Here is a 23,734-nt window from a genome sequence, read left to right as displayed (position 1 = left end):
GGGGAGGGGTGGGCTGCATTGGGGGGAAGCACTGGGCTTTATCTGTAACTGGAAGGAACTGCTGAAGGCAGCACAGGGTGTGTACATACATAACTGCAAAAACCCTGGAATGGGACTGATCACGGAACCAATTACTCGGGAAAGTATCTAGGTACTGAACACAGTGGCCCATGCAGAGTAATTTTCTGGCTTTCTGAAGAAAACAAGGAAACAATTCCCCAGGCCTATGTGTGAAAGGAACATGCAGAAGAGCGCCCCTGACCTTGACCTTGGGGGTCCTGCCTCTGTATCTCCACAGCCTTCCCTCCCCTCCTCTAATGGCAGACAGTGCATTACAGACAACCTCCGTTTATTTCCTGCAGGAACAGTCCCTACAATAAACAAAATCTCGGAGTACAAAAAAGCAGAGGCACACCTTTAGGAAGGGTGACAAAACGTGAACAAAGCAGACAAATCTCAGACTCTAACGAGGTGTATATGGTGGGGGCTCTCTGAGGCCTCACCTGTCTCCAGGCAGAGCAAGAGGGACAGGGTCCAGGTGTGCTGAGTTCTGGGGCAGGAGGCTCCCTGGCCAGCGAGGAGAGAATGTGAGGGTGACTCGAACCTGGGGGTTCGAGTGGCTCAGAGAGGAACGGGGGGCTTCAGTGCCTGCTCACCCTGGGGGCCCACATACTGGCCCTAGCGAACCTTTGTGATGGGCCCAAAGCCCCGAGGGGCATGTGTTGGGAGGAGATGGTGCTCGGGTGTCTTGCTCTCTGCATTCTCAGGCCTGTTTGCCAATCACCCAAGCCCACCCCGCCCCTGCTTCTCTAGAACTGCACACAGGTGCGCGGGCTTGGAGCTGCCTCTGGCAGCCGATTTCGGGAGGAGCAGCTCCAGGGCTGTGGGAGCGGGGTGGGGGCACAAGGCTCAGGACCTCACGCTGGGAGTGGGAGCGTCCCCCTACACGCACACATGGGGACACCCCTCCGGGAGCAAGAGCATATCTGCTTATCTGTGGTCCGCGCAGCGTGCTCCCCCACATCAGAAGACAGCAGGAGCCACCCAGGTTCCCAGCGGGAGCAGGGAGGCCCCTCACTGGGGAGCCAGGGAGTCCCCAGGCCCACCTTTTGGCCTGCAGATGGTCATGGGGGTCGGGCTGCTGGACAGAGGCGAGAAAAGAGCTCGCAGTGTCCCCGAGAAGGGGGTCTCAGGGAAGGCGTACAAGAGGGAGCCGTCGGTGGCGCTGTAGAAGGACAGCTGTCCAGCCTCATAGTCCAGGAAGATGCCCACGCGCCGTGGTGGGTCCCGCAGCGGGGCGAAGGCCCGCTCTGACGAATTATAGTAGCTGCCCAGGAACACCAGGATCCAAAAGCCGTTGCCTGCGAACAGCTCCCCCTTCTCTTTGCGGTTGGCGTTCTCCCTGCAGACCCCTAGTGCCCAGCTGGCCCGCTCCCCCACTTCTACCTCCCAGTAGTGGCGGCCGGAGGTGAGGGGTTCCCGGCCCAGCACGCAGGGCCCGGGGTCGAAACGCTCGGGACTGTCGGGCAGCACCTGCCGCAGGTCCCCCCGGCGCACACTCCTTCTGTCCTCCGACAGGACCAACTCGGGGTTGGCGGTGTCAGGGTCCAGGGTCACGTCCCCTGCAGGGCGAGGAGACGTCCCCTGTGAGCTGGAACCCTCTCTGAAAATATCCCCTAATGGCTTGTCCCCACCAGGTCTCTGCCACTTGGAAGGTTCTGGAAAGCAGTCCATGCCCCCTGGCGATGCTTGCTCCTTTAGAGCTAAAGGCTTCCTACAACTACCTCCCCACATCTTGCACCTGGAGGCAGGCGGCAGGGCGCAGGTCTGGGGTCCACGCAGGTGCCCCAGCACTAGTTGAAATCCCCTTGGGGGGGGGGCGTGTCTCACCTCTGCACTTTCTGCCTAACAGCCCCCCACCCTGGGTTTCCCTGAAGCCGGAGCCTGGGCTCGCTCTGATTGCAGACCCACCTCGGAATCTGCGCAGGGCGTCCACCAGCCCCGGAACCCTGCACACTGTCCTCATCTCCATCGGCACCAGCTCCGGTGGCTGCAGCTTCACATCCTGGACCCTGCAGGGGCAGTGCAGGCGTCACCCTGAGGGTGGCCCCCCCTGCACCCCACCTACCCACGTGCCCTGGGGAGAGGCCGCAGCTCCTACCTTCGCAGGGTATCCCTGATGTCCTGTGGGAGAGACACACACGGTGTCAGTGCCTGGCCCCCAAACCTGGGCCTCCCCACATCCTGGCCGCCAGTGCCCCCAGAACCTCGCTCTGCCCGACACACGTGATCAGAAATCCACCTGTGGGCTGCCCCCCAGTGCAGCTCAGACAAGGGGACCCTGGGAAGACTCTGGACACATCCAGCCCTGCAGACCCAGCCTCATTCCCTCAACACACCTGGAGGATGAAGGGCGTTGACTATAGGCTCACCCACCCAGAGTCCCCAGCACCTCTGCAGGGTGGGACAAGCAAGCAGGGCCCTGGGCCCCCAGCAGGGAGCCATGCCTCTGCTGGCCTGGGGCTTCCTGCCTCCCAGGGCTCACAGGTACCTGGCTGTCTGGGGTCTGCGGCCTCACCCGGTCCCATGCACCTGCCCTCCCAGAGGCCCCCCAACTCACATCCACCTTCCAGGTGAGGCCTCTCCACTTGGATGCCCCGCTCTCCCATAGGACACAAACAAGCATCTCCCTCAGCATCACGGATTGTGTCCCTTCAATCTAAATGCTGGCGACCCAACTCCCAGGACCTCAGAATGGGGCTGTGGTTGGAGATGGGGTCTTTACAGAGGTGGCTAAGGTTTAAAGAGGTTACCAGGGTGGGCCTGGATCCTGCAATCCTTCTCTGAAGAGGACATGGAGCAAACATACACACAGGCAGCCAAGGGCGTGAGGATACCAGGAGGGGAGACCTCTCCAGAAAAATTAGCTCCACCCAGGCCTGATCTGGGACTTCCAGACTCTAGGACCAGGAGACAACACATGTGTGTTGTTTAAACCCCAAAGCCTGTGCTACTTATTATGCAGCCTGAGTTGACTAGGACATCCAATTACTTAAAACACTAGCTGCTGGGGTGCCTGGGTGGCACAGGCCTTGGCCTTGGCCTTTGGCTCAGGTCATAATCCCAGGGTCCTGGAATTGAGCCCTGCATTGGGCTCTCTGCTCAGCAGGGAGCCTGCTTTGTCCTCTCTCTCTGCCTGCCTCTCTGCCTACTTGTGATCTCTGTCAAATAAATAAAATCTTAAACATACACACACACACTAGTTGCTGACGGGAAGTCTTTGGACTTTGCAGAACCCCTGAGAAGGGCTGGGACCTGGCTGGTCCACACGGTCAATCACAGGCAGCTCACCCACGGTGATTCCAACCACACGCCCACTATCAGGCCAGACCTGAGAATGCAGAGGTCTTAAGATGGGGTCCTACAGAGGGCTTCCCTTGAGGAGGGAGATCTGCACACACACGACCGATGGCCTGTGTGTGGGCTGGTTGGTGGGAGGGTAGGACAAAACAACAGCAGGCCTCAAAGGAAAAGGGAAACTGCAGGCTTCTAAAGATACAGTGAGAGGATCAGTGCAGGACTGGAAGAGACACGTGCAAAGGGCCCAGGGCACAAGGAGCTTGGTGTGGGCAGTAGGCAAAGCAGAAACAGCCTGTTCTTCGTAGTTATGCAGGGTGGGTGGCCCACCCTGGAGCACTGAAAAGTGACAGTCCAGACCCACTCAGGAACAGTGTGTGTGGATACATTGCACAAGATCCTCTGTGATGTGAAGGTCATGCAGGGGTCCGGACCTTAAGGAAAGAGCTTGGCCTCCATGTACGCTACCCAGCCCCTTTGGGAGACACATGTTTCTTCAGGAAAAGGCTCTCCACCTACACAGGGTGGCTATAGGGCAAGCCTGGAAGGGAAGCTGGGATGCAGGGGTGTGGCCGCCTGGAAGTCACCCAAACCTGCACTTCCTCTGTCTGAGGGCATACTCACCTACTTGCCCCAGGTGCCAGATGCCTGGCCACTCCCTGGGGCGGGCCTCCACCTAACACAGACCAGATGCTTATGGGCACACCTAACCTCCCTTATTCCCACCAGTAAACAGGGGGCTACCCAGGGCTGCTCTCCTGCCCTTCTATGCAGCAGATCTCACCTCTACCCCCAGCACAGGCAAGGGGAGCCCTGGAACTGGGGGAGAAGGGGAGGAGGGAAGGGCCTCCCTCACCACCCAGGCAGAGACCCAAGGCGAGGTGCTCTGAGCATATGGGAGCAGTGAGGGGCACTGGAGGCACAGATGGTCACTGTTAGTACAAAATCCAGGAGGGCAGCTGGCCAGCCGAGACCACCCACGCACTGGGACATCTCAGGGAAGACCCCCAAGTCCTGCTTCATGCAGCCCTGGGATTCTCATCTCTCCTGTGGGGCCAACCTCTCCTCTTTCCAGAACCTCCAGTTCTTTGGCTTCTCCAGCAGCACACACTTCTCCTGACTATCTCGATTGGCCACCTAGTGCCCACCTCACTGACCACAGCCTACTCTGTCCACCTCCCTCACTCCCTGCCAGACTCTCGCCTGGGGTTCTTCCTCTTTCCTAGACTGGAAGCCACTGGAGGTCTCGGCAGTGGGGTGAAGGACCAAGTTCAAACCCCAGGAGAGCAGCCAGGAGCCTCTGCCTGGTCCCTGAAGATCCTCTAGGCTCTGGGACTTCCACCTTGTGGGAGGTGCCCTGGGCTGCACAGTGGTCACTCCCACCCAGGGCCAAGAGTCAGGAGCCAGGCGGAGCCTCTGGAAGACATGGAGCCAATACAGGACTCCCATGGGACACCTGCTGGCCTTTCTTCTCCATATACTGGACCTGAACCTTTGGAGCCAGCCTGGTGACCCACGGACCCTGGATGCCACCAAGCACGTGGCCTGGTCAGAGCGCAAACAGACTCCAGGACAGGCAGCCATTGCTGGTAGAGTTCAGGGTTGGTACCAACTCCCTGAGACCCGCAAGCACACCTGCAGAGGCACATCTGAGATCCCTGCCCTAGCTCCCCTGCCCGGGTGGGAGAGCCTGGACCCCCAGGGCTGCACCAGGATCCTGCCCCACCCGAAGCCCTCACAGGCCCACCCCAGAGTGCAGAGCGGCTCACCTGCAACAGTCCCAGCGCTGGCAGCTGGCAGCGCCCCTCCAGCTCGGCAATAAGCTCGGCCAGCCGGGCGCTCTGCTGGCCCAGGCGGGCAGCGCTGTCCCGGAGTGGGGGCAGCACCTCCAGCTCCTCCTCCTCGAGCCTCTGCAGCAGGCGCTGCTCCTCCTCAGCAAGCAGCCGACGCAGCCGCTCGAATTCCGCCAGCACATTCTGCCGCTGGCTGTCCACCATCTTCTACCGGGGGAGACTGGAGGGCTCAGGTCCTGTCCTGCCCCTACCCCATGCCCCGCCCCGCCCCCAACAGGGATTCCCTGCAGGGTGTGGAACCCTGATCCCTCTGCGGGAGCAGCATAAGGCCCAGGACCGCTGTGTCCCTCCGCAGAGGCTCAGGGGCCGACCACTCCCCACCCGCGACCTCAGGCACTGGGCCACCTGCCTGCCACAAGGCACAGGTCTCCTCAGCCTGGGCCTGGAACAGCAGTGCGTCCTCCATTTGCTTCCGCAGGTGCTCCAGGGACTTCTCCAGCTTCCCCTGCGGGACAGTGAGACAAGAGTGACCTCTGGGCCCTATTCCAGTCAACGGTCAACCGTGGCCGAGCCAAGGTCAGCTGGCAGGAATCACAGTCCTGGGCACGACATGCAGACAACCTCAAAGGAGCCAGCGAGGGTGACAGCCCAGAACCCCAGGCCCCTTGCCTGTATTTCGTCTCCTAACCTCCCGCGAATCCCAGCCCCCATACTTCTCCAGGACTGCCCTGGGCTCTCAGGAGGGTCCTGGCCTGCACAGCTCCATCTGGACTTCTAGCTGGACCCAGGCCTGAGAGGTGGTGCTTTCGGGAGTCAGCACCCCAGGGCATGCGAATGCCAGGCACAGCCCTGGGTGGGGGGGGGGGGGGCAGGTAAAGAGTCCCTTTGGTATCCCAAGGACCAAGACCAGCTAGGCACCAGTGGAGTGAGTGAAGGAGGTCGGAATGTGCCTCCCCAGAGTAGGCCACTTGCACACCAGGACTATTTGGAACTGAAGCAAGTCGGGAACAGCAGACACAGGAAGGGCCCTCTGCCCTCCTCCTTCCTGCCTCTCCCTGTCTGTACCAGGAAGGGGGAGAGCACTCAGCCAAGACGACTCTTCGTCACAGAGGAGTCTGACCTAACAGACTTTCCTACTGAGACAAGCCTGATTTTCCATCAGTTTCCAACCCCTCCCATAGTCCCTACTTCTCTCCGGCCAAGGAAGCCCAAATCTCATTTTTGTCTAGGTGCTTCTCCCGAGTTTATCATTCGATGTTAAAATGGAACATAAACTCAGTCTAACTGCATTTTTCACCTCTCTGGGAAGCCCCTTGTACCACCTGAGATTTAAAAGACTAGTAAAACTATGCATTTTTTCACTCGTTACTCTGCCTTTGTTAATTTGCACGCCTCACACACGAACGTAAGAGGTTAGAAAAGTCACAACAGGACCTGCCCCTCCCAGAGAGCACGCCTCTCCCCGATCTCCAGGCTGGTGCCCCACAGGAGGGTGCGGCTTTGGGACTGGCTGCACGCAGCTGGGAGCGAGGGCCCCGCATCCCCCCCGCCCCCGGCCCCGCACCTTGAGGTCATCCGCCGCATCCTGCAGCGGGCGCACGCGGTGCGTCCAGTGCTCCCCCGAGCGCTCACAGGCCGCACACAGCAGGCGCAGCTCGTCGCCGCAGAAGGCGGCCAGCGGCTCGCGGTGCGCGGCGCACACACCCTGCGGGACGGGCGACGGCGGGTGCAGGCGCCGCGCCATCTCGGCCATCTTGGCGAGCGGGCGGTTGGGCCGCAGGTTCCTCTGCGGGGACAGCTCGCGGCACTCGGGGCAGGCGTACGGGCCCTCGGGCTGGCCCCAGCAGCGCCGGATGCACTCGCGGCAGAAGTTGTGGCCGCAGTCGGTCATCACCGGGTCCGTGAAGTAGTCAAGGCAGATGGCGCAGGTGGCCTCCTCCTGGAGGTTGGTGGACAGGTCGGGGGCGGCCATGGCGCCGCTGGGGTGGAGGAAGGCGGCGCTATCGGTCGTGGGCCTCCGCGGCCGGGATCTGGACAGCGCGCGGGGCCGCGGGGGCTCCGGGGGAGCCGGGCTCGGGGGGAGCGGGGCACAGGGATGCAGGGACGCGCGGCGCAAGGCTCCCCTACGCGGACAGGAAGAGGAGCCGCGGCGGAAGCAGGAAGCAGCTGGGTTTTTTTTTTTTTTTTTTTTTTTCCCGGAACAACCCGCTTCCGCCCCGGATTGGCTGCGGCCTGTCACGCGGCCCGCGGGCTGGACAGTATTGGAGGCTGTTCGCCCGCTGACCTCGCGGCGGCGCTGCCCCGGCCCCCGCGTGCAGTGGGGGCATTGGGGTCACGTCGGCCTCGCGTCCTGACCCGCTGCAGACCCGGGCTGACCCGGCGTCCGGCGCGTTCACTGGGTTCCCCGCGCAGCACAGCGACTGCGAGGACGCGGGCGCCCTGAGGCTGCGCTGGCAAGCCCCAAGCCGTGTCCTGTGCGCCCCTGGACCGGGCACGAGCAGGATGCGTGCAGGGAGGGGCTCTGGTCTCTTGGGGAAGGCACTCACTGACTGGGGTTCTGGGGTAGCCAGCCTACCACAGGGCTGTGAATGCGCCTGAAAGTGCGGAGAGCGGCGGGTGGAAAGGGGTCCCTCCCACCCGTGACGCCTACTCAACTGCGCCCCGGCTTGTGCGACGACGTAAGGGCTGGAGAGCTCTGAGGTTTTTAGGGATTCGGTTTGCAGTTTCGTTTTCTCATCACCGCCTCCTCCCCTTCCCCTTTTGCTGCAAGGTGCAAACACCGAGTGTTTGGAAGACAAAGCAGGTGGACCCTGGAGGCCGTGGCTCTCTGTGTATAACCCAAAGCACAGCGGGGCCAGTCCTCTGGCTCCATTCCTAGGTGGGCATACTTATCCCAGAGCTAGTGCATCACAGGCGCCTGGGGCTGGATGTCCTTCCTTGGAATCGGTCCACTAGGGAGCTCCGCGGCTGTCCAAGTTTTCTTCATGAAATGCGTGCGAATATAGCCTCTATCATTAACTGCTTTAATCCGGATTATGTTTCATTTTAGTGAAAGTGCCTTGCACGGCTGGGGGCTCACCAAGGTGCCAGCAGACAGAAACCTGGCAGGTGGCCTAGCCCTTCACCCACAGGGTTACTGTAGAGATGACCATCTGGCCTGATTTGGGGGCCCCGAGGCAGAAGAAGGGCTGCAGGGGGCCGGAGAATTCACGCTGGGCGTAGGTGTGCAGGTGGGAGCCATCCCTCAGGTTGTAGAAGGACACCTCTCCTGCCTCGAAGTCCAGGAAGACCCCCACGTGGCTGGGGGGCTCGGCCAGGGTGACAGGGGTTGGGGCGGCCATGATGGGCAGGTACTTCTTCCCCTTGCACAGCTGCACCACCCAGAACCCATTCTCAGGGGACTTGGGGACCTTGTCCTTGCGGCTCACGTTGTCCCTGCACACGCCCAGTGCCCAGAGTGCATCGCCCGTGAGGTTCATGCCCACCTCCCAGTAGTGCCTGCCGGAAGAGAAGGTCTGCTGGCCCACCGCGCAGGGGTAGGCCAGGAATCGGTCCTTGCTGGGGGGCACGCCTCCCAGGGGCGGCGTCAGGTAGCGCCTCTGCCGGCTCTCATACAGCAGGAGGTAGGGGTATGCGGTGGTGGGGTCCGGCACCACATCCTCTGCAGACAGGCCCGGGCCATGAGGAGAGGGCGCCCGTCATCCCTGCTGTCCCCCACTGGCCCTAGGCCTCCCCCAGGAGACTGGGTCCCTGTCCCTATCGGTGCTGCTATGGCGAAGCAGCCAGGGGTCCGTGTGGGCATCTCCACCTGGGTTAGCACAGGGACACAACAGAAAGCACGCCCTGGAGCAGCAGGTTGGACAACTGTCGCCCCCATTGCGGGCTCCCTCGGAGTGACCAGGGGTGGGGTGGGGAGTCGTCCAGGGCCCCTGGGCCCCTGCTTACCTTGAAAACTCTTGAGCACCTCTATCTGCCCAGGGACCCTGCAGACGGTCCTCAGCACGGTCGGGGTGGCCTCCGGGTACTGGACACTCAGGCTGTTCTTCCTCCGGTGGACACAGGTCTCACTGTCCCTGCTGGCCCCATGCGGAGCCCTCCCTGTGCCCATCACTGCCTCCCCCGCAGGTGGCCGCCTACCTGCTCAGGAGCTCCTTCATGTCCTACAAAGCAGGAAGGGGGTAGGGAAGAGGGAGAAGGGCAGGACCTCGTTAGGGTTGGGGGCGTCATGTCTGCATTTCTGGTCTGCAGAGCTGGAAGGATTTCAGGGTGCTTTCCCAAGACCCTGTACCCCTTTGTGGGCCATACCCCTGTCGTGGCTGCACACAGGAAGCCACCACCTCTGGCCACCAGGCCTCCTGCTCTTCCCCCTTGGAAGCTGTTGGCTCATGAGGGATGGCGGTGGGGGGACGTGACACCCAGCCATCAAATGGGGCCTTTGGTACTTTAGCCTGGCCTTGAGTGAGTCAGATGTCCGTGTACTCTCCTGCAGACCAGCTGCATTTTTTAAAAAAGATTTTTTAAATTTATTTGATAGACAGAGATCACAGGTAGGCAGAAAGGGAGAGGCAGAGAGAGAGAAAGAGAGGGAAGCAGGCTCCCTGCTGAACAGAGAGCCCGATGCGGGGCTCGATCCCAGGACCCTGAGATCATGACCTGAGCCGAAGGCACTGGCTCAACCCACTGAGCTACCCAGGCACCCCCAGCTTCTTTTTAATAGTAGACAAAGCGCTCCCCAACATTTGGGCAATTGTCTAGTCTGTCATCCGCAGGAGGCGGTTTCCTGGGCACAAAGCCCACGGGAGGTCAGGACAACAGGCAAACGTGGGAATTGACTCAGACAAACAGGATGCCCAGCACCCGGCAGGCGGCCTCTGCCTCTGGTGTCTAAACATGCCCGTGCATGCATGTGTGTATGTGTGTGCCTGCATGCAATCGTGGGGAATCCTGTCTGCTGCCAGGGATTCCATCGCTCCCCGTGCTTGACACCTGTCCTACTTGTGGGGCACCACAGCCCCTTGTGGTCAGGCCCTCGTTGGGCCGCCTTGGCCTGCCTTTGCTCCTGTCCTGCCTGCAGTTGCATGACTCCCTCCTGCCTGCAAAGTCATGGGCACCTATCTGGGCAGGCGTGTCTATGCCCCACCTCACCACACGGACCACAACTGCCCCAGGCCACCTCCTCGCAGGCCTGGAGCCTGGGCACAGTGTCTTCCTAATGCATACGCCTCAGCCCCAAGCCCCAGGGCCTCAGAAGGCGGCTGTACTTGGAGATGAGGTCTTTACAGAGGTGGTTATGGTGACTAGGGTGGGCCCTGATCCCGCAGGATGGGTGCCGCTGCAGGAAGAGGAGATGTGGATCCAGAAACACACAGAGAACACAGTTTCCATAGTGTAGTGGTTATAATGTTCACCTCACCCACAGAGAACACAGCTGTCTGTGACGGGGAGGAGAGAAGCCTGCAGAGGAGCCGGCCGCTGCCCACCCCAGGAATGCAGACTCCCAGCCTCCAGGCCCCCAAGAGAACACGTCTGCCTGTGGTCTTTGTCACTCAGCCTTGGCTGACCTTGTCAGAGCCTTTCCTTCAGTGGTGGGGGTGGAGGTACAAGGACAGCACCCTTGGGCCTGAGCCCCTCCCCCACGCCCAGGTGACCAGGGCTGCTGAGCTCTTTCACCTCACCCTCCAGGTGAGCAGGGGTGCTGAGATCTTTCCCTTTCCCTGCCAGGCCTGCAGGCCAGGCCAGCAGGGGTGCGGTCGACCCTCACCTGCAGCATCTGCAGGGGTGTGTGCTGGTTCCTGTCCTCCAGCTGCAGCAGCAGCCTCTCCAGGGTGTGGCTCTGCCTCTCCAGGGTGGATGAGCTCTCCTGCAGCTTGGCCACCACCTCCTCCTCCTCCTCCTTCAGGGCCTGGAGGACACGCTGCTCCTCCTCCACAAGAAGGAGGCCCATCTTTTGAAACTCCACCAGGATGCGCTGTCTCTGCTCCCTAACCTTCACCTGCAGGGGGTTGGGGGGCAGACCTGAGGGCCTGCTGCCCACGATGTCCTCTCCCTTCCTGGCCGGCTGCACCTACCAGCTTGGATGCTGGTCTCCTCCTGGCCCTGGGCCCTGATGACCCACAGAAAAGTCCTCCTGAGAGGGGTGGGAGCATTCGTGGGGTCACCTGGGGGTTCCCCACCACCTGTGTGCCCTCATTCCTGTATCTGTGACACCGCCAGCCTGTGCTGACCTCAGGTTCTCCATCCTGATTCTGGTGGGACTCTGAGCTTGGGGTATGTATCGAGGGCTCATGCAGGCCCTGTGGGGGCTCTGGGTCCGCAGGCCAGGCTCTCCCACCCCACAGGGCTGCTGTGAGCACCCACCCTGGCCCCCAGCACCTGCCTGCCACTCAGCCAAGGCCTGTTTCTCCCTGGCCTGCAGCTTCCCCGTCTTCATCAACTCCTCGCGGAGGTGCCCCATGTCCGCCTCCAGCTTCAACTGTGGGACACACAGGCCGCAGGATTGGGGTCCAAGGCCCTCACTCCTGGGCATCTGGGTGATGCCTCCAGAGGCTCACCCCCCAGGAATAGCATGAGGGGGGCTGTGGGTGGACACATGCCTCCCAAAACATGCCCCTTTGTCAAGAGGGTTGTTTGGGCTGGAGCCAGCTGAGGATGATCAGCCTCAGCAAGACACCTTCCCAGGCCTGCCCTCTCCTGACTACGGATCCAGACTGCTGAGCAGTGAGAGGTGCCACAACCCCCCTATCCTGGGAAGTTTCACGGTTGAACAGGAAGAAGGACCATGGGGGTGATGAGGTCACCAGCATGGAGCCCCCCACACTGGGATTCGTGCCCTCACACCTCCTGCCCAGTGCCCAGGGAGGACACAGGGCAGAGCCAGCCGCTGGGAACCGATGCTGCTGGAGCCATGACTGGAGGGACCCGGGCAGGGCCTCCATCAGCCAGGACTTCCCAACAGCTATGACCCAGCCCACTGCGTTGTCGCGGGAGCATGTGGACACTTTGGTCACATGGTCCCACACTTGGGCTGTCCCTTATGGTAGCTGTTCTCCTGCCAGCCTCCTGACGCATGCACTTGGCCTCCGTGTGCACCCCCCTCCCCCTAGCCTGGACGCACCCTGTACTCCTGCACAGCCTCCTCTATGGGGACAACCCTGTGGGGCCGGTGCACCCGGGACTCCCTGCAGACGACACAGATGGGGCTCTGGTCGTCCTCACAGAAGAGCTTCAGCAGCTCCTGGTGCGCCCTGCACAGGTCCCGCCTCTGGAAAGCCGGGTGCTGCCGTGCCATCTCTGCCACCTTGGTCAGCAGGCGGTTGGGCCGCAGGTTCCTTTGAGGGGACAGCTCCCGGCACTCGGGGCAGGGGAAGGAGCCCCGCCGCTTCTTGCCCCCTTTCCTGCTCTTAGCCTTCTCCCAGGTTAGCTGGATGCACTCCCGGCAGAAGTTGTGGCCGCAGGCCGTCATCACGGGGTCCGTGAAGTAATCGAGGCAGATGGAGCACGTGGCCTCCTCCTGCAGCTTTCTGGCAAGTTCCAGGGCATCCATGTCTCCTGGGAAGGAGCAGGAGATCCCTCATACCCTCTGGCAGAGAGCCCTGCCTTTGGCCAGCCCCACCCACAATAGGGAAGATCATGCTAAGTTGGTTCAGTGTGCCCCCCCAATAGGAGGTTCCTCAGCCCCCCACCGACCTGTCTAGAGCAAGAATCCTGTTAGGCCCATCTGGCAAGAATCCCCCTCCCCATGCCACCTCTTCGTGACTTTCCATCACTGACCTCCCCACCCCCTGCTCTGTGGCCATAAATCCCCACTTGTCCGTCCTATGTTGAGATGAGCCTGTTCTCCCCTGGGATCTCTTTCTCCCTATTGCAATAACCGTGAAAAAACCTCGTTTGTAGAAACAACACCGGTTTTTCTACTGTTCTAACTACAGACCGACTCTGGTCTTCCTTGACAAGGTGTGGTGCAGAAAAGTCAGTCATGTGTGCGTGCATGCACAGAACAGAGATGCTAACACAGGTCCAGACACACACACAGTATACACACATGCAAACACACACACAGTATACATGCATGCACACACAAAGACCGTATACACACATGCACGCACACAGTATATACACATGCATATATGCAGCATACACATGCAAGCACACACGGTATGCACACATGCATGCAAAGACAGTTACACCCATGCGCAGAGCACGTACAGTGCACACACAGTATACATATGTGCATGCATACATGTATCTGCACATGCATACAGAGCAACCATACGTGTACCCACACATGCACGCACACATGTATCCACAATGCATACACACAGTATCCACACATGCACACATGTGCACACACATGTGTCCGCACATAGATGCACACAGTATACACACATGCATGCACACGTATCCACACATGCATATGGAGTATCCACACACACCCTATACACACATGCACGTATATAGTATCCACATATACATGCATGCATGTATCCACGCATGCATACAGATCATCCACACATGTATCCACATATGCACACACGTTTCCACACATACATGCACACATGTACCCAAACATACGCCCACACATGTACACACAGTATCCACACATGCACTCATGTACTCACATATGCACGCACACAGTATCCATGATACACAAATGCACACACACGTATATACATGCACGCACACAGTATGCACACATGTACACACACAGTATCCACACACACGCACAGTATCCACACACGGGGCTCATACACCTGTGCACACACTCTGGGGTACCAGTACCCCGACCGCATGCCTCAGAGGCCCAAACCCCCTACGCAGATCAGAGGCGGCTACTGGAACTGTGCTAGAGGCTGGACGTGCACATTGCTCTTGGGCTGCACGCACTACCCCAGCTCCTGGCTCTGCAGTCCTCTGAAGTGATGGACGCTGGCAGCCTCACATCGTCTGCGGGCCCTGAGGGGTTCCCTTTATTGGAGCTAACCTCTGCAGAGGGCTAGGGCTCAGTCTCCCCCTTAGCTCTCGGCCACCGGAGGCGCACTGCCGCCCCCAAGAGAAGCAGGGGTAAGCGCGGCAGTCAGGGGGGCTGGGGTTCCGCTCAGGATGGGGAGGGGAGCCGCCCAAGGACCCCAGACCTGTGAAGACCGACAGCCCCCCCGCCCCCCCCGCGTCCGGGAATGCTCTTCCGTAAATGCCGGGGTAACCCGTCCACCGTCTGGTTCCCGTTGGTAACCATCTTCAAAGCGGGGTCTGCTACTTGTGACCGCCGCTGGCCCCGGGGGCCTTGAGGGACTGGTACTCACGGGGGAGGGGGCGGCCGGCCGCACTTCGAAGGGCGTAGGCGGCCAAGGGCTCAAACAGCTCCCCGGAAAGCCTGAGCGCTGAAGACTTTCTGGGCGGGGGTGGGGGAGCGAAGGGGACCGGCAGGGCCTGGAGCTTTGTGGCGTCAGCAGGGGCGGGGGCGGCCTCAGGGGCGGGGCGGGGGGGGGGGAGGCTAGCTACGGGGTGTGGGTTGTCAGCAGCCTGGTTGGGGGGGAGGGGCGCGGAAGCCTCTTGACAGGCGAGGGCGAGCTCAGAGTTGGCCAGGGTCGGGGAAGGAGGTCTCTGGGTGGAGATGAGGGGGTCGCCCCATTTGGGGAGGTGAAGGGGTCTCTAGGGGTGATGAAGGGGGTCTCCCCGTTGGGGCAGGTGAAAGGGTTTGGAGGGTATGAAGGGGGATCGCACCATTGGGGGTGGTGAAGGGATCTCTGGTAGGGGGGAGTTGATGCGGGGAGGTGGCCCCGTTGAGGGAGGTGAGGGGCTCCTCCGCCAGGCCCACAGCGGCCCCACCTCTCTGGTGCACACGTTAGTGGTCCTGCCGTGGAGAGGGGAGGGGGTGGCAACCAGATCTTGGGTTAGGTAGACAAGGAGGGGTGGAGGGGCTGAGGCAGGATTGACCCGTTGGGGTCTTGCCAGCGTGGGAGGTGGTTGGCAGGCTGCTGCCCCCAACCCTGACCTCGCCCTGGCTGGTTGCTGCTTGTCCCCAAGTCCTGGGCCCTGGGGGAGAGGACAGATGAGGAAACAGCCTGGGCCTGCACAGGAGGGCGGGAAAGCAGTTGGGTGGTGTAGACTCACGCTGGTATAGATGCACACGGGTGTAGACACACTCGAGGACAATCTGGCAGCTCAGCCAGGGTCTGCACCTGAGCGGTGCAGGGGGGAGGCAGGGTGGACCACATGCTGATTCTAATCTCCCCTCTGGAATACTGTCCCCTCTGCTGTCCTTTCCACCAGCGAGGGGATTCTCGGCGGAGGGTTCCTTTCCATTTAGGAAACGGAGTCACAGAACGCTTAAAACTTTAAAATAATTTCAAGAAAACACACAAGAGAGCAATGGATCCCATGTACTAACCCTTTTAGGGTGTTTGCTGGATCTGTCCTGCTGTTTTGTCTTGGGGGGAGAATGTTTGTGTGACTTGAGCCAACCCCAGGCCCCGCTGCCTCATACCCACCTGCTGCTTTCTGCAGGGGAGGGAATATTGGGATCCTGCCTGTTACACCCAGAAAAGACCTCATGTGTCGTGCGTGCATTGGGGAGCCTGCCAAGGAACTCTCCAGCTTGTTAAATGGTTGACGCCTTCTGGGAACAGAAGGTGCATACCTGACTCAGTAAGGGAGAGGGAGGGGAGAAGTGACTCCTGGGTCCAAAAGTAGGTCCCTTTAGGAAAGGCAAATGGGTGTGGAGGAGAAGGGGAGGCAAGAAAGCCTGTGACCCTGTTTGTCTATACGGCTGTGAGCGGCTTTCCCATCTCCTTCAGGTGGAAAGCCGCTCCCAGAGGGCTCTACGCAACCTCATGTCCCAGAACTTGCTGCTTCTGGTCCAACAAGGGAAGCTCTCAGGAGGCTTTCTTTTGCACCCGTTGAACCTTCAGTGTCTTTATCTTAAAATAAGGTGGGAATTCTGGGGCCGGGAATAGCCCTTTCACTTCCCACGCATCTTCCCACGCCTCATCCCCCACATCTTCTCCACGCACCCTCCAATTGAGGGTCTTAATTTTATTGTTCACCCCATTCCTTTCCTGCTAGCCCCTCTCTAGCAGATGATAGCCCCAGCACCTGCATTGCAGTTCCTGCAAACCCAGTTTCTGTATTTCTTGCTGACATCATTGTTTTTATCTGCAGTTACCACAGAGCCTGCTGTATCTGTCAGGATTTTGTGGCCAAAACATGCAGTCCGGTCCCCCAGATACAGCAGATAGCTATAGCAAGGGTCATCTCTCACACTTTCTATGTGCACCATGAGCCTTGCAGGAGAAGGGCAAATCTTTCCTTCTACCCTCTTAGGTTCTTCACCTGAGGTCTGTGAATTAGCAGCCAGATGAACAGGTGAGAAGGCATACAAATTTTATCTAATGTTTTCAATTGTACATGTATGGGGACTTCACAAAAAGAACTGAAAACACAAATTGGCCTCTGCGCCATTTTCACAAAGGGTGATAAGCTGTGGAGAAATACCTAGACAGAGGGAAGGGGGTTTGTGTTTCTGGGCTAAGTTGTGGGACGGTGACTGGGATACATTCAGGAGGAGCTGCAGATAGACTAGGGTTGTTCACACAAACTCCTCTCAGTCCCATCTCTGGTGATAAGAGTCACCGTCCTCTCTCTGGCTCAGGAGACGGGCAACTCTGCAAACAGAAATTTTCTGTACACATGGGAATTTCCACCTTGCTTTTTGAGAGAACAACTGGGAGGGCAGAGGTCCTCCTATGCGTGCTGTTTCTCAGTAGCCTTCAGCTCAAAATCCTCAGTCTGCCACATGGTGGACTGTGGGGTCGCACGTCCCGATCCCCGTCGGCCTCTTGGTGGGGACCTCATGCAGAAGACCGGTTCTCGGCCTCTGGCACGGGATGGGCATTGCCGGCACTCAGAGCCAGTTATGCCAGAACCTGCTGGAAGGTTGCTCCTGCGGCATAAGGAGGGCTCAGCTAATCCAAGCCATTGGGACTGAGCCACAGGCTCTGTGGGGATGGCGGACAGCATCTGTCTGGGGCGCTCCTACCTTAGGAGGTGGTGGCAGTCTTTACGGCAGTGCCTCTGCTCCTCCCCATGTCCCTGTCCAGCAGCTGAGACCACAGGGACTGTCCTGACTTGGGGGTCTGCTGTTATCCTTTTCTAGGTGACCCTCTCCAATTTTTTTTTTCAAAGATTTTATTTGATGGAGAGAGACACAGCGAGAGAGGGGACACAAGCAGGGGGAGTGAGAGAGGGAGAAGCAGGCTTCCGGCTGAGCAGAGCCCCATGTGGGGCTCAATTCCAGGACCCTGGGCTCATGACTTGAGCTGAAAGCAGACACCTAACCGGCTGAGGCCCCCGGTGCCCCTGGGTGACCCTCTTCACTGCAGAGAACTGCCCCTCCACCCAGTCTGCACCCTTTGCCCCCAGGGAAACAGTGGGTGTGGGTCAGGGCTCTTTCCCAGTTCTAGTCTCCACCTGCATGTCTTCCTGGGGACGGGGCCAAGAACCCTCAGAGGGAGCTCTCAGTGGAGTCCATCGCACAAGGAGGGCAGGCTGTCAGCTGAAAAAGCCTGGAATGAGTTCCTAGCTTCCCGGACCAGCTTCATGCGGCAATAAATGCCATGACCCACAGCCCCCAAGTCTCCTGCCTTTCATTCTTCCAGCTGAGGAAACAAAGTTTCCTTTGTCCCTATTGGGGTCCACTATCAAAGGAGCGAGACTGATACAAAGTGAAGGTCAAGCAAAGCTTTATTTCGCACCAGTATCGAGAATCAAATTGACCTGTCGGGGCCGTCTCTTACAGAGAGAGCAACGACCCCCAGCCTCACAGACTAGCTTTTATAGAGTAAAGGCCATGCGGTTGAGCCTGGCCACACACAGGTGGCCAATGAGATTGTAACACACAGAGAAAGTTGCATAGTCATGTTAGGTCACACACAGGTGGCCAATTGAATTACAATTCACCCTATAGTAGCTATTTGAATTAGCCTATTACTCTGGTCAGAATTGGTCCCAAGTTTGGCATCCAAAAGCCAGGATTTACATTCTTTGGTGCTTAGGGAGATAGTACTGATGGGATGTCCCCACCTGGCCTGACCCATCCTTGCATTCTGGGCTCTGTCATCAGGAACTGGTCCACCATATTTTACTGGTTTTGCAGACTTGCTTTTAAGTAAGTTCCTCTTGGGCAGGGTCAGTTTAAGTTTTACTGCACCAACAACAAAATGGCTGTTTAACTGAGATGGAGTTGCTCTGGCTAAGTAGGCCCCTACAGTCCTCACATCTAGAAACTTGCCTCCAAGTACCAGTTGGAGAAAGAACTAATTCTAATGCTGATGTGAAGTGTAAGGACAGCATATCAGTCAGGTCAGTCTAGGTAACAAAGACCACAGCCGGGTCTTGAGGTCTGGACTCTGAGCATGGGGGTCTCTTGGTCCTGGGGTCCTGGATGCTGAGCCCCAGGGTCTCCCAGTCCTAGGGCCTGGACACTGAGCCTAGGGATCTCCCGGTCCTAGGGGCCTGGATGCTGAGCCCCGAGCATTTCCTGAGGGCCTGGAGACTGAGCTCCAGCCGTGGCCCTTTCCTCCTGAGGCTCCACTCTCCGCCCGGCATGCAGACGGGCTTGCTATGAGTGATATGCTTCTGTGTATTTCCCTTACTTTCAGTTCTCGGCTTTGCTTCTGATACTTCTGACCCCAAATGCATGTGGGGGAGGGGTGCTTCCTTCCGCTAGGCAAGTCTGTGGTAGCAGCTGGGGGTCCTGAGTGTGACTCAGCTCTGACCCTGTCGATGTGGACAGAGCATCAGATCCCACAGGGTCACAGTTCAGGCCCATACACCACCGCACTGTAGACCCCAATTGCAAGTGCGCTCGGGCCCCCAGGACAGGCCCTAGGTCCCCAGGGTGGGTTCCTTTCATGTGCTGAGCAGCTCACAGAGCTCAGGGAAGCCTGTCACTTGCTTGATGACCAGCTTCCTACAAAGACATGAAAGGCTATGAATCAGCAGCTGGATAAAGACACAGTGGGATCTGGGAGGGTCCAGCCTGCAGGGCCTTTGTCCCCACAGAGCCAGGGGAACTCCCCCTATGTGTGTATGCATTCTTGCTGAGCCCAATCTGCCATCTTCAGGGGCTTTCCAAACTCCCCTTACCTGCACACACTCCAGGGTGGGGGCAGGGTTTATTGTAAATAATGAACGTCACCTTTATCAGCCTCATCACCTAGAAACTTCCAAAGGTTTGAGACCCAATGTTTATTTCTTATGACCAGCCACCATATTACACTCGTCTTCTCCCCACATCCTCACATGACCGTCTCTCTGTGCATGTCTGCGTCCTAACCTCCTTTTCTTACAAGGACGTCGGTCCTATGGAATTAGGAATTACTGTCGTGGCCTCATTTCCTCCTGCGACCACTACAAAGGCCCTGTCTCCAAATACGGTCTCATTCTGAGATCCTGGGAGTTGGGGTGCAGCACCAGACTGTTGTCGGTTTTGGGGCAGACACCATTTGGCCCACCTCAGAGGGTGGACACACTGAGCATCCGTCCCCTTCATTGGGCTGTCTGATGTGACTTTTGGAAAATCCCCTGGGCCAGGTGCTGACATTCTGATGTCTAGGGGCTCTCATGGTGCAACTCAGGCCAGGTACATAAACCTGGGCCCCAGACTAGGGGAAGAAGCCAGCATCTCCTGTGAAGACTGCGGGATGGGCTCTGTGGGATGTCTGGAGATGATCGGCAGTTACCAGGCCTCGTCTGTTGGTTGAAACCTCCAGCCTTGGGAACACTTAGGTGCAATCTGGAACTGGCACCTGGATTCAGAGGGCAGGGAGAGACCCCGGTGATGGCTTGGCAGATGGCGTGGTGGTAAGCCAAGGGAACGGACAACCAGGTTTGAGGCAACCAGAGCCCTAGATCCCCACCCCTGTCCGCCCAACCTGCAAGCTTGTAACGAGGCCATAACTGGGCTCGGTCATGTACCCCACGCAGGTGTTCTCAACAGCTCCTCACCATCTCCAGGATCTGTCCTTGGAGGAGCCCCGGGTGCAGGAAAAGCAGACGGGACCCACGGAACCCAGGGTGGGGGTGAGAAGCCTTTGAGTGCAGGGTCCAGCTCTCAGGTCAGTGGGTGGTCACATCTTTTTTTTTTTTTTTCCATAGATATATTTATTGGACAGAGCGAGAGATCACAAGTAGTCAGAGAGGCAGGCAGAGAGAGAGAGGAAGGGAAGCAGGTTCCCTGCTAAGCAGAGCCTGATGCGTGGCTCAATCCCAGGACCCTGAGATCATGACCAGAGTCGAAAGCAGAGGCTTAACCTACTGGGCCACCCAGGCACCCCAGTGGTCACGTCTTCTTGATGTCATTCCCCAACACTGTCCCTTGAGAAGGAAGAAGGCTAGGAGGAGGGTCCCCTGACTCCTGACTCCCCAGTTGGGAAGCCCTAGTCACAGTGCAGCCCCAGTTCCTTATATCCCACATCCTCCAAAGGACCTCCTCGAATGCACCTGCTGCACCCTCCCCTCCATGACAGCCTGTTGGGGGGCTCTGAGCCAGGACTCGTCCCCCCCGGGGATTGCTGGAGTCCCCTTGGCCCATTCTGTCCTTTCGGTGTGGCATGCTACGTTTTTTGGAATGCCGATGACATTTCAGGCACGGAGGATCCCTCCTGTAGCCCTGCTCCCCGCAGTCTGCATCTTCCAGCCCATGAGTGTAATTAGAAACACAGAGGATTTGCTTTGTTGAACAGTAACTGCACACATCGGGATCTAGTGTGCAGAAGGCTGGGGACTAAGAAGGGGCATCCTGGTCCGCGAGATTCTTCTGAACCACCGCGCACCCCTTCCTGCACCCTCCTGATTGTCACCCGCTCCCTGGACTGGAGCCTGGCTTGGCCCGTGCATTCGGCCATGTATGTGTTCACCTGTCATGGGCGTCTGTCTGAGCAGCTGCTCTGAGCCCCAGCCGGTGATCAGGTGCTGGCTTGCCTGCCTTCAGTCCTCTCCTAGACATTCCGCACTCGGCTGTCCCCACGTGCACATGCACATGAGGCCTGAAGGCGTGGACTTGGGGCGAACAGGTACAGACTGCATGTTTAGTATGCCCACATGCTTGGGACGGGCAGACAGAGGCGCAGATCATAGCGGTCATGGTTTTACATGTTTACAAAGCTAATCAAATCTTCCCTGGGGCCTCGAGGTTGGTGCTCACGACAGACACCTGAAAGCTGGGACTTAAAAAAAGGACATCTACGACCCCCCCGCTGTACTTCCGATGGCAGCACTCCCTTTTCTGTCCTGCGGTGTTCGCTGTGGGATCCTGGCTACACCACACTGGAGGGCACTCCGAGCATTTCCGGCCATGGGGCTGCCCCTTCAGCGCTGTTCCTGTGGTTTCGCCGTGCACCGCCAAGTTGGGAGGGTGCTGGAAGGTTCTCTAGAGAGCAAGGCTGAGCCCCCTCAGTCCCCCCCTTTCGAGGATGCTGGGCTGATGTGTCCCCCCTGGCAGGAGTTCTGCCCAGATCTCGGGAGGGCGTCTGTGAGCAGAGGATTCTCATGAGGCCCCAGCGGGGACACAGCCATCTGTTTCGACACCTGTCGGAAAGGCTTCCATGACCATCCGTTTCCATGACCCTGAGCGACTTTGGTTACTTTCTTCCTTGGTCCTCAGTTCTTTGCTTCTCCTACCTCCTGTCTCGGGCCCTTGGACGGGTCATGCAATGGACACAAAGAACAGAGGGCCTGGATCTGCCCCTCCCTGGCATGGTCTGCTAAGGGAAGTTTCAGCACCGCCGAGCCCATCCTGCCAGGCATAGCCATCTGCACGGTTTCCCCAAATGCAGCCAGTTAGCCAACTTCTTTCACCTCCAAGGCCATTGAGCAGGAAGTGGGGAAGGACACAGAAATCTCGCTCTCTGCACTGGGCAAAGCTTTCCTGAGGACTTCAGGAGGTGTGGAAAAGGTACAACGGCCAGACATGGACTGACTGAACCGGAGCCCAGTGCTGAGGGGTAGCACTGATCTTCAGGCCAGAGCACGGGCTGTCCCTGAAACATGGCTCATGGTGGGACACATGTCCATCCAGGCCCTCACTTCACTGGGAGTACCTTGCAAGGACAGACCCATGGACTTCAGGTCACCGTACCCACCAGTTGGGTCTTACCAGCTTAATGCTTTGAGACCATGCCTGCAAAAGTCCTCCGTCCGTAACCTCCCAGCCACGCTGAGGTGGTCAGTCCCACTCCCACTCCCACCCTGTGGTCATGTCCAGCCCACCACCCCGGTTGTGGGGTTTCCCCCACCATCCCAGTTGTAGGATTTCCCAACCACCCCGGTTGTAGGCCTTCCCCATCACCCCAGTTCCAGGGTTTCCTGGAAGCCCTAGCTTTCTCCCCACCATCCCAGTTATAGGGTTCCTCCTCACCACCCCAGCTGCAGGTTTTCCCTACTCCCCATTGCAGGGATCGCCCCCCCATCCCCATTGAAAGGCTTCCCAGTATCCCGGTCGTCGGGGCCCCCCCATTATAGCCCTAAGGATTACCCCCCCCACACACACACTTGTACTGTTTTCTCCAAGTGGAGATCCTGCTGCTCACCTTGCAGGGTTGGGAAGTTGGTTCACATGTTGGCAGCCACAGGCCCTCCCAAGGGTGGGGGCTTCAGTGCGTTCTCCCCAGGGAATCCTGGTTACTGCAACCCACTAAGTGGATGCGGAGACAACATGGAAGTAGTTGGGAGTCACCCCGGGTTGGCACAGCACCCTTTGTGGCCAGGTGGTGGCTCTGAAAAGAGCCTTTGGGGTGAGCACTAGTGCTCTGGTGGAGCGGCCTGCGCGGGGGCCTTAGGCGCGCTCCCCGCGAATGCGGCGCGCCAGCTGGATGTCCTTGGGCATGATGGTGACGCGCTTGGCGTGGATGGCGCACAGGTTGGTGTCCTCGAACAGCCCAACCAGATAGGCCTCACACGCCTCCTGCAGTGCCGTGACGGCCGAGCTCTGGAAGCGCAGGTCGGTCTTGAAGTCCTGCGCGATTTCACGCACCAGCCGCTGGAACGGCAGCTTGCGGATCAGCAGCTCGGTGGACTTCTGGTACCGCCGGATCTCACGCAGAGCCACCGTGCCGGGCCGGTAGCGGTGTGGCTTCTTAACGCCGCCTGTTGCCGGCGCGCTCTTCCGGGCCACTTTCGTGGCCAGCTGCTTGCGTGGAGCCTTGCCGCCTGTGGACTTGCGCGCCGTCTGCTTCGTGCGGGCCATGGGTCCCGTGACACTGAAGGAACTGCCACCACTTCCACTGCTGCTTCCTTACAGCAGAGACGCGGAGCAGCGCCCGACTTTATAGAGGCTGAGGCCTTCCCATTGGCTGGCGGCCGGGTGGCGCGATGGCAGGCTGCGCTCTGATTGGTCCGCAGCGCGCGCCACTCGGCCCCTCGCCCCTTAACCGCGCAGGTGCGGGCGTGACAGCCAGTCAGTTGGGTGGAGCACACAGGCATTGGAATGCGCTGGTTCCGGTGCTGGCCGGCTGGGGGTCAGGGTCCAGCGGGTCAGGGTTGGGTCCTCTTGTGGGGCGCGGTGCGTCTCCCCACACAGCTCCCTCCTT

The 23,734-nt window shown here is 59.1% G+C and overlaps 3 protein-coding genes across 4 annotated transcripts; all 3 read right to left on the bottom strand.

Moving 5' to 3' along the window:
• Nucleotides 1–332: 332 nt before the first annotated feature.
• On the bottom strand, nt 333–7,292 carry TRIM11 (tripartite motif containing 11). The gene is made up of 6 exons (XM_059176081.1): nt 6,715–7,292; nt 5,560–5,655; nt 5,127–5,357; nt 2,162–2,184; nt 1,972–2,072; nt 333–1,622 (listed from the first exon to the last, which is right to left on the bottom strand). The coding sequence occupies exons 1-6, from the start codon at nt 7,120–7,122 to the stop codon at nt 1,075–1,077; spliced, it is 1,407 nt and encodes a 468-aa protein (XP_059032064.1). The 5' UTR covers nt 7,123–7,292; the 3' UTR covers nt 333–1,074.
• A 164-nt stretch (nt 7,293–7,456) lies between these two features.
• Nucleotides 7,457–14,558, bottom strand: TRIM17 (tripartite motif containing 17). 2 transcript variants are annotated; one of them, XM_059176082.1, is made up of 6 exons: nt 14,450–14,558; nt 12,265–12,698; nt 10,912–11,142; nt 9,288–9,310; nt 9,096–9,196; nt 7,457–8,811 (listed from the first exon to the last, which is right to left on the bottom strand). In XM_059176082.1, the coding sequence occupies exons 2-6, from the start codon at nt 12,691–12,693 to the stop codon at nt 8,264–8,266; spliced, it is 1,332 nt and encodes a 443-aa protein (XP_059032065.1). In that variant the 5' UTR covers nt 12,694–12,698; nt 14,450–14,558; the 3' UTR covers nt 7,457–8,263. The 2 variants fall into 2 exon arrangements, with proteins under 2 accessions (XP_059032065.1, XP_059032066.1); XM_059176083.1 differs by lacking the exon at nt 14,450–14,558 and adding an exon at nt 11,527–11,622.
• Nucleotides 14,559–22,710: 8,152 nt separating this feature from the next.
• H3-4 (H3.4 histone, cluster member) lies at nt 22,711–23,409 on the bottom strand. Its single transcript, XM_059176080.1, has one exon. The coding sequence runs from the start codon at nt 23,389–23,391 to the stop codon at nt 22,981–22,983; it is 411 nt and encodes a 136-aa protein (XP_059032063.1). The 5' UTR covers nt 23,392–23,409; the 3' UTR covers nt 22,711–22,980.
• Between the last annotated feature and the right edge of the window lie 325 nt (nt 23,410–23,734).

The sequence above is a fragment of the Mustela lutreola genome, chromosome 5 (assembly GCF_030435805.1).
Source record: "Mustela lutreola isolate mMusLut2 chromosome 5, mMusLut2.pri, whole genome shotgun sequence".
Taxonomy (NCBI): domain Eukaryota; kingdom Metazoa; phylum Chordata; class Mammalia; order Carnivora; family Mustelidae; genus Mustela; species Mustela lutreola.
Note: the sequence above shows the minus strand (reverse complement) of the source record. Positions and strands in the feature narration are given on the sequence as shown.